Here is a 16,281-nt window from a genome sequence, read left to right as displayed (position 1 = left end):
TTTTGCAATAGAATGAAGGTATATGCATACTACGTAAAAATAAGAATATTTTAAAGTATGTAAGTATAGCTATACATATTTTTGAACACAAATCAAAACAAATATTTTCCCTTGTTTTTAAATAGATACCCCATGCGCATGGTCCTGTGGGTTCTAATACATTCACATATACTGAGGTCACTCAATTTCCTGCTATTCTACTGTGCTTACAGTGAATTTCCACACAAAGAAAAAGGAGCAACCCCTCTGTGCATATTTACACTGGGATATTCACAGTGAATAGGGATTTGGAATTTTAAAAAACCAAGCAGAAATGTCACAAACATTTTCATTCAAAAAGTGTTGCTGGCTTAGTGGAATCAGATGAGAGGTATATTTACAGGGTAACAGCTGTAAGTAAATAGATGCCTTCGGATGATGGCCCATTACTCCAATGTACTATCAAATATATTATATATAATTTAATTAGCCAACCTTCTATCAGAATCAAACTGTCTTCTGGCTTTTGAAGCAATTCATTGTGTTTTACAAAATGAACAGCTATATGTCGTCCCTGGTTTTCGGTATCCCACACCACAGACTCGTAGAAGGATGTACTCTGTAAATCTGGATTTGGAAGTACAGCTGAAGCCTCTTGTAAAACTGAATCAAGCTCAGCCCCATCTGGAACTTCTTGCCTGCAATCAATTACAGCCTACAGTGAACATCACCAGCCTGTTCAAAACAGGGTTGAAATATCTGATTACAATAGCCAGACATTTGCACACATGCATGTTTGACACAAGATAATTGGCAAAAGCATGCTGCAGCAATTGAGCATTTTGATGCTACATAATACTGAAGTATAAGGGACACTAAATATAAAGAAATTGGACTAGACAGCTTACATTTTTATAAACTAAGTGATAATCATTTCATTTGCATTGGTAAAAGTGGTAGAAAAGAATATTGGAAAAACTAGACTATTAATCTTCTTTTCTTTGATTTATTAATACATGCAGTTGCTCTAAACCAAGTACCATATTTTTTGGCAGAAATGCCGCATTGCCGTAAACGCCGTGCTAAAGAAAAATGGTTGACAGATTTTTAAAAACCCAGCAGAAACGTATCTCCTTAAATGCCACAGCAAAATGGAACTAAACTAAACGGAACTAAATGAAAATGGTGCCTAAAATTCAAAATGTTCCGGAAATTCGGTACATGGATTTTGCGGAGGAGAGGGAAAAAACCCACATGTAAGTGCCACATCAGCGTAAGCGCTGCAGGTGGCGAAAATTAACTTTTTTAAAATGTATGCACTCAGGCATTTTTGCTGGCAAGTATGGTAATTCAGAAGTCAAGCCCATAGATACAGATAGTATATGTGTACATGAAGTATCTCTCTGAGAATTATGGAAGGATGGAGCATCTTGAAGTGTGTGTGAGCATCACCTGCCTAACATTTTAGACATGTGGTGCACATTGTGTGGTGCACACAATGAAGCAAAACATTCTCAGAGTAGATGACAATAACATAAGTTACAAAGGTGCAATTAAATGCCGATTAATAATGAACAAGCCTATACACTATCTTTTACACTTAGCAGCAGTGCATTTGCAGGAGTGCTCTGATGCTCTGTTCTTTATCTAGAAAGACACTTCAGCACTTTTTAGGGTACAACATATGATAATAAAATAATAGGTACTTGACCTACAGTACATCCTAAGATGCAAGTGATCCAAACATCCAGCTGAAGTTAAAAAACTATGCTCTGTAAATAAGATATGTAAATATGTTCTGAAAATTGTTTTAATGTTGTTTTAAAATATTGTTTAAAAATTTTAAAATGTTGTTTTTAGATTTCTTGTTGTTCTTGTTAACTAATGTTTTACTTTTTGTTTTTATTTTGTTGCAAACTGCCCAAACATGAAAGTTTTGGGTGGTATAAAAATATGTTAAACATACATACATATTCTTTGGACAAAATCTCTTGTATTCGAGCCAACCTGGATTCCATTGTTGGTGCAGAGTCTTTAGCGGGGTATCCAGTAACTCCTCTTGTGTGGTTATATTGGATCAGTTTCAGTTTGTGACTTGTGGTAACAAGCATGACTTGTCCCATTAGCAAAGCAGAGTCTGCCCTGGTTGCATTTGAATGGGAGACCACATGTGAGCGCTGTAAGATATTCCCCTCAGGGGATGGAGACAAGGTTTTAAGTTCCCTCCCTGGCTTCTCCAAGATAGGGCTGAGAGAAATTTCTGCCTGCAGCCTTGGAGAAACCACTGCCAGTCTGTGTAGACAATACTGAGCTAGACAGACCAATGGTCTGACTCTGTATATGGCAGCTTCCTATGTTCCTAAGTGGTCACTGCAGGAAGCCGCAGTTCAGAAAGAGGACAGATCTGCCTGTTCTGGATGGAGTTATACTCCCCCAGAAAGAATAGGTTCGCAGTTTGGGAGTACTTCTGGACCTAACCCTTTCTCTGATACCTCAGGTCGAGGTGGCGGCCAGGAGTACTTTTTATCAGCTTCAACTGGTTCTCTAACTGTGCCATTTCCTGGAACTGAGTGACCTTAAAACAGTGGTTTGCATGCTGGTAACCTCCAGGCTTGACTACTGCAATGTACTCTTCATGGAGCGCCCTTTGTACATAGCCCGGAAGTGGCAACTGGTGCAGAATGCTGCTGCCAGATTGGTCTCTAGGACATCCTGAAGAGACCATATTACTTTGATTCTAAAAGATCTACACTGACTACCAATAGATTTCTGGGCAAAACACAAGGTACTGGTTATTAGCTATAAAGCCCTTAATGGCTTGGGCCCATGGTATTTAAGAGAATTCTGCTGCCTATTAAGATCTTCAGGGCAGGTTCATCTGAGGATGCCACCGGCTGGTGGTGACTCAAAGGCATGCCTTCTCTGTAGTTGCCCCAGGACCGTGGAATGCACTTTCTGCTGAGATTAGAGCTGCTCCATCTCTGTTGGCTTTTAGGAAACGACTGAAGACACATCTCTTCAGCCAAGCTTTTGAGTTAGTTGGTGTTTTTATGGATATTTTAATCTGATTTTTATGTTTTAACTGTTAAATGCTTGGTTTGTTTCATTCTTGGTTTGTTTTATGCTGTAAACTACCTAGAGACTTTGGTAGTGGGCAGTATACAAATTTATTAAATACATACATACATACATACAATAAGATCTCTAAAACAGTATGAACAGATTATAAGAAAATATATCAAGACACTTACAAGGAACTGCACTGAGGACAATGAAGTTTAACCGACTGATGGAGCTTCTTAGGTTCAAATGCTTTCAATTTAGCTCTGATGCGATATTGCTGAGGAATTGTGCTGTTCAAAATAGTACTCAGGGCTGTCACATCAAAATGCTGGTGATCTGTTAGCACTGTAAAGGATCAAAATACCAAGAAATATTTAGGTGTGAGCAAATTTAAGGGTGGCATCCAGACTAATCTTGTGTTAGTTAAATGCTGTCCTTGTAGTGTTGACCACATGGAAATTCTCCTGTTCCACTCTAGTTCTTGCATTAGTATAATCAGTTACACAACCTCTTCCACAAGCCCGTATATGTGCAAATGGGGAACATCTACAACATGAACATGACGAATATTTATATACCACTTTTCAACAGAAGTCCCCAAAGTCGTTTTACATAGATAGATAGATAGATAGACAGGAAATGGTTTCCTGTGCCCAAAGGGCTCACAATATAAAAAAGAAACATAAGATAGACACCAGCAACAGCCACTGGATGGATGCTGTGCTGGGGTTGGACAGGGCCAGTTGCTCTCTCGCTGCTAAATAAAGAGAATCACCACTTCTGGTACTCCAACTTTGAGATGTGCCAAAATCTAAAAAGGTCCCTCTGCGTGGGTGCTACCCAAAGTGAATGGGAAGCTTATCACCAGAGTTTAAAAAATGCTTTGCTAATTTGTCCAACTATCTGAATTTATCCTAAGGCTGTTGAGTGATGTCTAGAATACACATTTTATGTTCTCAAGGTTTTTGAAGAGACATTTTAAAAATCTGCAGATGCATCTTGCTCTTTACCAGTCAGGTAGTGTAACAGCGGGCAGGGTTACTTAGAAGTACTTCCACTCTGTCTTTGCTGGCCTGACAGGCAGTGAAATTAAAGAAAAGGTAAATTCTCACATGCATGCATGAAATGCTATTAAAGCTCAAAAAATGGATTTTTAGATAACTTCCTTCACAGGTAGCAGTTAAAAAGATGAATGTATTTTATGAATTCATGTCTATACATTTAAATATTAGATTCCTACCTGTAACAGACAGCTGTTGGCACCTCTCTAAACAGGATCCTACTTAGGAGGGGGAAAACCCAGAAAAGGGGAATTAATTTTGCGTCACATATCACCATTTTCATACGAAACAAAGCATAGAACAGAAGTAGATACAAATATACCATCATGAATGTGAAAACTTATTTGAATAGAATTATTTTTGGCAGGTCAGCAGGCTATTACAGAGGAAAGGTAATCAGAAATTTAATGGCTGTTTCCCCTTCCGACCGTCCTGTCAGCCCTTTGGCCTTGGGGAGCAGTGTCAATCTCCCACAGAGGCTCACCTTACACTTTTGTAATGCCAGGTCGGTCCAGAATAAATCAGAAATCATGATCTGGTTATGGATGAGGGGGCTGACGAGGTATGTATCACAGAGACATGATTGGGGAGGCTGGTGGCCCACTCTTGTCCAGGGTATTCTGTTGAGGAACAGGTGAGAGGAAGTGGGCAGGGAAGGTGGAGTGGCTGTGGTCTATAAGAATAACATCTCCCTTACCAAGATCTCTGTCAAAGTGTCTGGCCATATCGGAAGTGTGTACTTAGGTTTGGGGACCAGGGAAAGAATGGGAGTTTTGTTGGTATACCCATCACCCCACTGTCCAACAGAGTCTCTAACTGAGCTGACAGACTTGGTCTTGGGGTTGGAGTCTCTCAAGCTTATGGTGGTGTGTGACTTCAATGTTCACTTTGAGACCAATTTGTCCGGGGTGGCTCAGGAATTTATAGTGGCCATGACAACTATGGTCCTATCCAAAGCAGCCTCAAGACCAACACATGTTGTTGAACACATGTTTGATGTGGTCTTTTACTCTGATCAGGCAGTTGTGTGGGTGGGGACTCCTGTGATTTCCACATTGTCATCTGGTGCAGATTGTGGCAGCCAGGTTGGTCACTGGATAGAGCTACACTGGCTACCAATAGAGCTACACTGGCTACCAAGTGTAGATGGAGCTACATGGTATAGACAGAGCTCCACAATAGAACTACACTGGCTACCAATACATTTCTGGGCAAAATACATGGTGCTGATCTTCTTTACTATGAGCCCCACTGCCCTTTTAGATCATCCAGAGAGATTTGTCTGCAGTTGCCACTGACTCGTCTGGTGGCTACACAGGGACAGGCCTTCTCTGTAGTTTTAAACTGTTTTGAGGTTTTAGTTCCTGTTTTAATTTGTTTTGTGTTGCTGTGAACTGGCCAGAAATGGACGTTTGGGGAGGTATACAAATATAATTAATAACCAACTAAATACTGAAATATTTTGCCTTAAAAGATGACAAGATGTAAAACAGTTGAACAAAATCTGACATGTTTGAGCAGTAAAGAACATATAAAGTAAAATGTTTGAACAGTAAACAACTTCCAAGCAAAGTGTATGAGCAGTAAACAACATCTAGGAGTATGGGTATTTCTGCTTCGCATATTTCTGCTATGCCATTTCTGCTTGCTTCTTTTTAATTTTATTAGCTATACTTCATATGTAAATTATCTATTTCAGTTCACAGAAAAATGCAACATTTTCCTCAATAACCTGATACAGTCTCAAATAATCTGATACTGGCTTATATCTAGCAGAGCACTAGGAAGGTGAGGCCAAGGCTGTGCTCTTGCAGAGAGGTTCCTTTGGAGCTCAGCCAATGTGTTGATGAGCAGCAAAGGACATGCAGAGAAAATGGAGATTTTTGCTGCTGTGCGACCCATAGGAAAATATTCCTGGAAGCCAAAAAGTACTTTTGGAAAGGAGCAGGAAGTCCTCTCCACCCTAACACCGTGCTGGCTATCAGTCACTAAGTTTTAAAACACAATATTTATTTAGTCTGAATTTTATACAGGCTGCATACATCCTCAGGATATTTTTCTTATTTGAGATGATAGAGAGCAACGTTGTGCACAAAATTCAGGAAGCAAAATTTGCTTGTCCAGTTAGGCTGCTCTTACCAAGGTTGTATGTGTAATGAGACCAAAAAGATAAGCCAATAGTTTATGGTTTATACGGAGACATTTCTAGGATCTCTGGAATATATTGGGTGGCATCCACAGTTTCCCTTCTTCCCAAACAAGGACTCTTTCTCTTGAATAATTCAGGAGGAGCTGTTCTTGTTCTGGAAGGAAAAGGAAACTGTGGATGCCATCACCTTAGTTTGAATTAAAGATTAAAAAAATTAAAGTTATTCCTATAAAAATAACACGAGGAGCCATATCTCTGCCAAGTGAAAAGGACAGAAACTTTAAAAAAAAAATCTTACATGTAAAGTAAGTGTTTTCATCTTCTGGAGAAGAAGGGTTTTCTGAAAATTCTGCCAAGTCTACAGAGTCCAAGAATCTGAAAGTGAAAAAGCAAACAAACACTAAAGTGAATAAATAGAAGCTCAGGTATATATCCTGGTAGGCTGTGAAAAAGGCAGATGGCATGTGGGCTAATCCCAATCAAAGCCAAGAGTTGCACATCTCATTGCAATTCAAGTATCCCTGTGAAGGGGCAACTTTCCTTAATGGAAAACGCTGATCACACTGCAGTACCAGTCTCACCCCTATATTTGCGTACAAATACTGCCATATTAGGGCTACCAAACTAAGTTTCACAAATCCAAAACTCTTTGGAATAGCCATGTCTAGGATACAAGAGTACTAAGAAGCCAGAGTGTTCTAAAATGAGGGAACTTCAGTTTTGCGATGCGAGAGTCTGAAATAAGCAAAAGAGGTATGAAGCAATGCAATACATTATATACCCCAGATTACTGTAATGTTTGCCTTGAGTTGAACATATTGGTGTATGAAATGTACTGTTCCAGTGTTAGCTGCAACTTATAGATTAATTAAACCTAAGGCATTCTTAAATTTTTCATTAAATTATTAAAAGTCTAAAATAAATATTATTTAGTCTAAAATAAATATTCAATCTTCAATATTATTACTGAATAGCTTCTGTATAACATATCTGCTTTGGGACATGTTCTGGTTTAACCTAGCTAAACTGCACTGGAGGTTCTTTTGGTGCCATCTTGTGTTCTTTTCTAGCTGAAACTCTGCATGCTTTCAAGAATCTAAGAGGACAATACCCACAAATGAAAATGCCATTATCTTCCTAGGGAAAACCACACCCTGAATTCAGCTCAATTCCACTTGGAGCATGGAAGCTCTTAGGTATGCTGGGTTATTAGAATAATGAAAAAAATTAAGACGTATATAGTGTTTTAAAGTACCGTATTTACCAAACTATAAGATAAGGTGACTCTGAATTTAAGATGAGCCCCTTAAAAACAGAGGTTAAATACAATTTATACGTATATTTACCCAAAAGGAAGAGAACTCTGAATTTAAGATGCCTCCCACCTCCCAATTCCTAACATTGAAGAAAAAAACTCATCTTGGATTCAGGTACATACAGTATTAAAAGCACTTTACATACAAAACCTTGTTGTTGTTGTTGTTTCAATCACCCTTAATATTATTCCTAAACTGCGGGGTTGGGGCACGGGCAATGCTGAAAGAGCATGACTTGCCTAAAGTCATCTTACGAGTTCACAGTAGAGGTGAGATTTGTTCTAGGGACCCCTGACTTGTAGTTCAATCTCTTAGCTGCTACACTGCACCAGCCAGAATTCCAGCCTCCTTCACTAATCCATGCAGAATCTGAGAATTTAGCATTTGTTTTTGAGGGATGTATCACATTTACAAGATTTCAGAATCTGCATATTCTTAATCTGACTGCTTTCCCCCAATACTTGGGAAGGAAAGGCTGAATATTAGTACTATGATTTCTTTCCCTCACTTTTCCCAAATAACAGTTGTCATAATTATTTACTCACACCTTTAGCTCCTTGACATCTGTATGGTTTTCTGGCAGGACTGAAATCCCGCGGCCATATCCTGTGCCACCATGGAGATGAAACTGTACGTATGAAACATCAGGCTTCCCTTCAGGACTTTGGATTTTTGCATGCAAACTGTACATTCTGATAAAGCTTCCAACCTTAAAAGTATACAAAATCATGTCTCAAAATGCAGAACTAACAGGACTAAAATTCTGCTAAATTAAAGATGATTAATGATGGGCACACCCTCTCGCAGGTCACATCAGTTTGGCTTAGAAATAAGCTGAGTTACTTCTCTGGAAACTGGAAGGCAGTTCAACTCATTTCTGAGCCAACCTGAATTTGTTCTCCTTTGAGCCTCCAACCACCTTCTCCTTCCCCTCATAGCTCTGCTGTGATTTGGGTTTTGTGGTGGCAACAAGCTTCAGAGAGAGGAAGTTCTCTCTTCTTCTCTTCTTGCTTGTTTGTTTGATTTATAAACCACCCTTCCCAAAATGACTCAGGGTGGTTTACACCAGAAATACATAACAATTAAATCAGGAACCAATTAAAAGTAGATTACAATTACAAATATTCTCTTATATCCATGGGAAGCACTGTTCTCTCAAATGTTTTTCATCTGTGTGCAGAATGAGTTTTGTTCTAAGTGGCAGTAACAAGGCAGCGTGTGTGCATGTGTATTCAGAGTGGGGCCTTCCTGATTCAACCTGAGCAGGAGCTAAAATTAACTGAGCGGACATCAAAAACCGTGTGAGTGTGTGCACATCTTAGAGGGAATACTGATGGGGAGTGCGTTCCAAAACCTAGGGCACAACAGAGGAGGCCGTATCCCAGATGAACTGGTGGCACCCAAAGATGGATCCCTCCTGATGATCTCAACAAGTGATGGGGATCTTGTAAAGAAAGGCACTCTCACAGGTACTCCAGACCTAAACCATTCAGAGCTTTAAAAGGTAATAACCAGCACTTTGTACTTTGCTTGGAAACATAGAGGCAGCCAGTGCAACTGTTTAAGAACAAGCATAATGTGGTATCTCCGAGATACACCAGAGACCAATCTGGCTGCTGCATTTTGAACTAAGTGAAGTTTCCAAACAACGTACAAATGCAGCCCTACAGAGAGCACTTTGCAGTGGTCCAACAGGAAGTTCTATCTCATCTTGAAGATTATGACCCCAAACAATGAGCACCTTCGTCTTGCTTGGATTCAGCTTCAGTTTATTCTCCCTCATCCAGCCCATTACTGCATGTAGGCAGGCATTTAAGGAGCTAACATCATTTCATGATGTTGATGAGAAGGATAAATAGATTTGGGTGATAACAGCCAGCACCAAATTCCCTGATGACCTCATCCAGTGGTTTCCTGTAGAGTTAAAAAGCATTGGTGAGAGAATGGGGTGGAGCATACTGCTATGGAGTGTCAGAGTAGGCTGAAGTAGCTTCTGGGAAATATTTTTCCAAGGTTTCCCAGGGGATACTTGTGGGATTTAGAACTATACCCAGCACACCAAGCACTAGGAAAAAAAGAGAGAAACCTCCTTCCCTTCACTCTCTAACCTGGGTAGTAACTGCTACCAGATCACCACTACTGGCTACATCAGTCCAATAACTTGAAGTGTGATAAAGGGGTTTCTGAAATTGTTGGATGGATTAGAAAGAGACTAGAGCCACCACCCCCGCCCCGCACAAGTGGAAAAAACTAACAAACTAGTACTTTGGAGGCAATCTCACAACTAGAGGCAAACAGAAAGGATTAGAGATATAATAGTGAGATCTGCGGCATATTGTACTGGGTTATGTTTCAAACAGCCCTCTCAGTTTTAATTCAGTTCATGTATACAACTTTATTTTGTCAGCAAGCCAGATCACAATCGTTCCATTGCCTTAATGATAACTCACTTGGCCAAGCTGCTACGTCTGTTTGTTCTGCTTTACAGCAAAGCAGCTTTACAACAAAGCAAATATTATAAGACACGTAAAACATGCTTGGAAGATCAGTAAAGTATTGTAAATGCCTTTTACCAGCTTTTGTTGGTGCATTAACTGCAGCCTCTCATAGTCAAAGGTAGCTAGTATCTTCCTAGTAACTTCCCATACGGGTAACTTCCAGGACTGACTTAATGCACTCCACATGAGGTTGCCTTTGAAAACTGCTTGGGAAGTAGAGCTGGTCCAAAATGCAGCTGCTAGAGTACTAGCTAGGACTGTACACTGGGAACACATCTTGCCAGTCAGTGTTTAATGAACTACAGTGGCTTCCAGTAGATTTTTAAAGACAACTTAAAGTGCTAGCATGCTTAAATGGCTTGAAACCCAGTTGTCTGAAGTTAACACTTGCTCCTTTATCAACCTGCCCGTGTGCTAAGACAGTTTTCAGAAGCTCTTCTCTGAGTGCCTCACCATCGGAGGTGTATGAGGTGGTGACCAGAGAGAGGGCCTTTTCAAGTGTAACACCCCTGTTTATGAAACCTTATCTTTCTGGCACCAAGAGAAGACTACTTTTCAATTTTGCCAGGCCTTTTAGGTGTTTTAATTTTTAGCTGCCAATTTTAACTGCTAGTATTGTAGATGTATGTTTTTAATTGTAACCCAGCTTGGAAAATGTACGTGAATGAACCATATTAATATTTCATAAATAAGTAAATCTGAAAATCTGTAATACACACTCCATTTTGTTTTAGTATAGGGCTTAGCTATATTTGGAAACTGGATAAATATTAATAGAAGATAACAAATGCTTGAGATTACACTATAAAATATTTGCATGTTCATCAGTTTGGCTCCCCATAAACTTATATGGGAAGAGAGAGAGTAAAATTTGTGCCTATATTGACATATTTAGCTTATTTTTCTATATAAGGAATGTAGAGAGTTGCCAACACAAACAGTCCCCTGGAATTACAAGAGAACCTCAGTATTTGTGGGGGTTCCATTCTCCACTACTACCACTGAGATGGAAACCATGAATACTGGATTATTGGTGAAATGGGATCGTGGAGGTTAGGTTTCACAAAAGGAAAACTGGCTGAAAATCACCATATTTTTTTGATGTTTTTCTTTTAAAAACAGGGCTAAAAGGCCCTAGAAAGATGGAGAAAGGGTGACCTAATGTACTCCACAGGCCCCCAGCAGTCCAGTAATGCCCCACCCTCAGGAGAAAGCAATCAGCCCAAATTCACGCTCTTTTGCCCAATTTTTTAAAAGAGGGTAAAAAGCCCTACAAATGGGGGGGAGGGGGCTACCATGCTCCATGGGTTCCCAGTAGTCAAGCAATGCCTCCAATAGTTGAAAATTGGCTGAAAATCACCATTTTTGCCCCCCTTTAAAAAATGAGCCATAAAATGGTTCCCTGTGTCAAAATGGTCATTCCCAGCCACCCCCAAACCACAGATATGCAGATCTAAGCCTTTTTTAAACCTCCCCGCCGCCAGAGTATACCAAGGTCAGGTATTTTACCCAACCATGGACATGCAAAATTGTTAATAGTGAATCCGCAATTAACGAGGTTCTACTGTATGTCAAGACAGTGCATTATTTTTAACTTCTTTAAAGCTAATATTATCCCTGAGACAGCTATTATCCTTGAGGGGAGCTCCTCTCTCTCATCCTTTTCTTCCTGAAAAAGTGACAGAAAAAAGCCTGAAAAAGCCTGAGAAAGTGGAAGACGGTTTCAGGAGATCTGGTTGGTTTTGGTAGCAGAACGAGCTGTCCCAGATAGGTTCTGGAGCTTTATTATCCTCCTGATGTTCTGAGTTAAGATATCCCCATTTCCTATCAATCCTGGGGCCAAGTACGTGTGTCAGATTTACTTCTCAAACATATTTGGTGCTTCCTTTAATATCCGGGTTGATTTGATTTAAATCTAATCAATTAAATCATTTCACAGAAGACTCAGTTGTAATGATTTAAATCACAATTTAAATTACTGATCAAAAAGATTCTATTTAATCATCATCATTTTCTATAAGAGTATATTCTTGTGGTATAATATAACCTTAATACATATTTAGAGACCGATGTAGGTTTTATTTTTAGAAGGTAGGTACACACTTCTAATATGGTGTTTTGTTCAGGCAACCAGGCCTTGTTGTTGTTGTTACACTGTTTGCATGCATGCCTTTCTTACCCACGCACAGGTACAGGAACTTCAAAAAAATATTCCCAAACTGGGTCTCTTTTACGGTCTGCTGCCATGATAGGAGTTTCCCTTCTACAATGGAGGATATATTCGGAAAAGGTTTCCTCAGGGCTGCACGAATATGTTCTGTTCACTTTCTATTACCCTTCCCTCCTGATCCTGTGCATTTATATCCAGACTCCTCCTCCTTGCTAAGATCTACTGCATCCCACTAAATCCTCTATTCATTCATTGACTTTCTTCTCCTCACTTGTGGTGGGGAGGAAGGACTTGACTATGTGCATGTACTGCATGCACACCACTTTATTTTTTATTTTATTTTTTATTTTTACACTTGTATCCCGCTCTTCTTTTGAGGAGCACAGAGCAGTGTACAGTTATTTTTATCGTCACAACAACCCTGTGAGATATGTTAGCTTGAGAGACACATGACTGGCCTAGAGTCACCCAGTGAGTTTCATGGTTGAATGGGGATTCAGACTTGGGTCTTCCTGGTCCTAGTCCAACACTCTAACCACTATGCTATGCTGGCTCTTTCAGAATAGGATTGATCATGTCTGTTATCTCTCATCCCCCTATACTGCTTTTAACATGTTCATAGGATATAATTATTATCAATATTCATGATGATATCTTTGACTAGGTTATGGTTTTTTAAAATCAATTTTTAAAAATCTGATTTAAATTAAAAATCAGATTTTGGGGTGTTGTTTTTTTTAAAAAAATCACCAATTTGTACCAAAACTGTTTAATATCCATTAGATGAGATTACTGTGACACAGACTTTTCATTTCGGTCAGAATATTTAGTTCTAGCTTGCAGACTTATATGCAATACAACCAACATAAAATTAGCAACTCTTCTAATATTTTTAAATATTATTCCTTGGACAACTCTTTAATCAAATAGTAGAAACATTCTTAAAGAATAATCATTAAGTAACTGGGCATGCCCTGCAAAGGTAAACATTTTCAGAAGTATTTTAAAAGCACTTTTTACATGTACAGTTTTATAGGGTGTGAAATAAAAAGGGAAGGTTGTATCCATAATACAAAGGTACTATGCACCAAATTTAAAAATAAATAAATCACACAATTACTGCAACTGGAACTTCGATGGTATTTATACCCATTTCCCCTGCAACATGGCAAACTGTTTTTGAAACTGGAGGGTGTTTCAAAAGCAGTTTGGAAAGGAGTTCAGCTCCTTAGATCCAGGCCATTGTATATCAGCATTGATTATACGTAAGCAGTATGTTCTTTATCATGGGTTCCTATCAAGGATGCTGCAAGTCTAAGCACACTTACTAAAAAGTGAACCCATGGAACTGTTGGACCTATGTCGGAGCAAACAGGGTTTAGAATAGGCTGCTTAAGTCCCACTGGAGACAGTGACCTACATCCAGACTAATGAAGATCAGCTAGGGATATGCTTGAAACACATGCATGGAGGCCATGTGCATGCCAGCGTCATGCAGGGGCAGCTGGGAGATGCCCCACCAGCGCGCGGGCATAGCTGGGGGGAGCGCCAGGATTAAGGCAATGGCGGTGATTGGAGAAGCAGGAGGCATGGACCTGCTCTCCTCGGCTTTAGAGGGGCTGTGTAAGCCCTTGTTTTTAGAGGGATGTGACTGAATTTCGGATGCTGAATAAAGTTTCGGCACATCCCTATTCAATGTCATGCATGTGCTATGGGGAGGACCATTTTTTATATCTCCCCTTCCCTCCGAAGCTCTCTGTGCTCCTAAAAATATGTCCCTGAGGACTGTGTCACTCTCAGAACATGTTTTCAGGAGTCACAGAGGGAAGGGGAGATTGCAGCAGGACTTCAATAGTCTGTCTATCAGACAATGGATTTAAGAGCACTGAAGATTAAGAATGCTTAAACTCACTCACTAGGGAGTAAGTCACACAGGACTGCACTGTAAATTAAAAATGGGATTGTTTGCTTAGATTCTATTTATGTTTGTGTTCTTGCGCTATAGAGGACTTGCTTCCTCCCGCCCCCAACAATATATTGAAAAGTAGTAGTGTATGATGAAGAGGGAGTTTTCTCTCTTTGGCCTCATTCTAAAGTTATGAATAGAGTACTATCTTGCTGTAGGCCAAGCTGTGATAGAAGAAGACGCTAATTCACCTGGGGTACCCAGGAAATAGGCCAGTGCAACTGCACTATTGCTTTCTTCAAAAGATTTGTGGTGCTGAAAAGTACAAAATACCATATTGTTCTAGTATAGAGTTTAAGAGATATAGAGCTGATCTCTCCTTCCTGCAACATTAGAGTGCTGCCAGGAAGAGCAAATATAACATTAGTTCCTGAGCATTTTAACACTTTTAACAATAAATCCAACACCATTGTGGCTTTTAAAGAAAGGTCAAACAACATGTTTCAGAAACATTGTCTTAAAGAGGTATAAACACACCCACACACCCAAAAGGTAGTATACATTGTGAAAATGACGCCCGATTTACTTGTACTGGTCAAAGACCACAATAAAGTTTATCTATCTAGCCCGATTTACTATACAATTCCTAGAGTGTAAGTTCTACTGAGCACAGTGGTGCTTACTTCTGTGTAGGCATATAAAGGATTAGGGTATAAAAGAATTAATGGATATTAGATTAGAAGAAAATCATTAGTACTGCTATGGAAATAAAATTATATTTTACTGTTTTTTAACCCAACTATGTTTCAGAAGTATTTTCCCTGTGATGGTTTATCTCTAAGCAGCCAAAAGTTGATGTAATCAGATTGCAGTATCAATATTTTCCTATGGAGGGCAGCATTATACTCTGTTATTTTGCTGAATTGTGCATACCAAGTTTTTTATGATGAGTTTGCACAAATACTTTTAATTATTTTTTTAAAATTAATGTTTCAAAAATCCATCAGGACTGTGTATTGGAACGAAAGAACAACAAGCAGAAAGAAAACAGCCATTAGCACTGCTTACAATTTGATTTACAATTGCTTACATTTGAACATATGAAGCTGCCTTATACTAAGTAAGACCACTGGTCTCCCTAACTCAGTGTTATTTGTTATCGACAGTGCTGGCAGCCGTCTACAGGATTTCAGATAGTTCTAGCTGTGCTACTCGGAACTATCAGGGATTGAACCTGGAACCTTCTGCGTGCAAAAGGTTCTAACACTGTGTTCTATAGTCCCTTCCCAAGTACTAGCAGAAGTCACAATGCACAAAAAAACATTTTATCATAGTTCTCACACTTACACCAGCTCTTGTGCTGGTGTAAGTGTGAGAACTGTATTTTTATCCTTTTAAATCCAAAATCTCTTTGGATTTAATTTCGCTTCTCATCAACACACTCGCACAGGTGGGAAACAGTGCTTCTGTGAGTGTAAGACACCTTTTACATGTGGAAGAACACATCTGGAGCTAACCCAATGCTTTTGTGGTACCTTAACCCGTAAGAACACAGCACATCCACTAAAAGAGCTCTAACAAATGTCAGAGGCATTATGGAGAATTAGGAATTACAGAGTATGTGATAAGCATGCCCATATTTGTCCATGTTTTCTATATACGGCAAGATTTCCATTAGACTGAATCTCACAATGTTAAGAGCATACAGTGATCAAAAAATAATATTGTGTCGGATGATAGCCGAACACTGGAAACACAAAAAAACTCTTTATAGTTCAATCCTATCCTTGACTTGTGCTAACTAAAGAAGGATTGGATTGCGACTACGGGGAAGAAAGAGAAGCACTTTTTAAAATGATAGTTCTCTTATTACTTATATCTCTTATATGATAGCAGGAGGAGAGCAACTGTAACTATTCATACCCACACAGCATCTTTCACAGTGCTTGCTGTTGGTGTCGTGTGTGTGTGTGTGTGTGTGTGTGTGTGTGTGTGTGTGTGTTTAGGTAAGCCATTTTGGGACAGGGATGAGTGTGCAGCTGGCAATCAGCTGAATGACATAGGAAGCTGCCATATACTGAGTAAGACTACTGGTCCATTTAGCTCAGTATTGTCTTCACAGACTGGCAGTGGCTTCTC

General features: G+C 39.4%; 1 protein-coding gene across 10 annotated transcripts in view; it reads right to left on the bottom strand.

Annotated features, from left to right (window-relative positions):
- The window catches only part of POT1 (protection of telomeres 1), a 138,922-nt gene that overhangs the window by 20,855 nt on the left and 101,786 nt on the right, over nucleotides 1–16,281 (bottom strand). For all 10 annotated transcript variants that reach the window (XR_008308063.1, XM_053253347.1, XM_053253351.1 and 7 more), the window contains 5 exons: nucleotides 8,114–8,277; nucleotides 6,551–6,627; nucleotides 4,283–4,324; nucleotides 3,231–3,387; nucleotides 475–677 (listed from right to left, as the gene is read on the bottom strand). Coding sequence is in view for 9 of the 10 variants with exons in the window: in XM_053253347.1 (XP_053109322.1) it covers nucleotides 475–677; nucleotides 3,231–3,387; nucleotides 4,283–4,324; nucleotides 6,551–6,627; nucleotides 8,114–8,277 (643 nt within the window). In the remaining variant the exon portion in view is untranslated. The remainder of the gene's footprint in view (nucleotides 1–474; nucleotides 678–3,230; nucleotides 3,388–4,282; nucleotides 4,325–6,550; nucleotides 6,628–8,113; nucleotides 8,278–16,281) is intronic.

Source organism: Hemicordylus capensis, chromosome 5 (assembly GCF_027244095.1).
Source record: "Hemicordylus capensis ecotype Gifberg chromosome 5, rHemCap1.1.pri, whole genome shotgun sequence".
Lineage (NCBI taxonomy): Eukaryota > Metazoa > Chordata > Lepidosauria > Squamata > Cordylidae > Hemicordylus > Hemicordylus capensis.
This window is presented reverse-complemented; position numbering and strand designations above follow the sequence as displayed.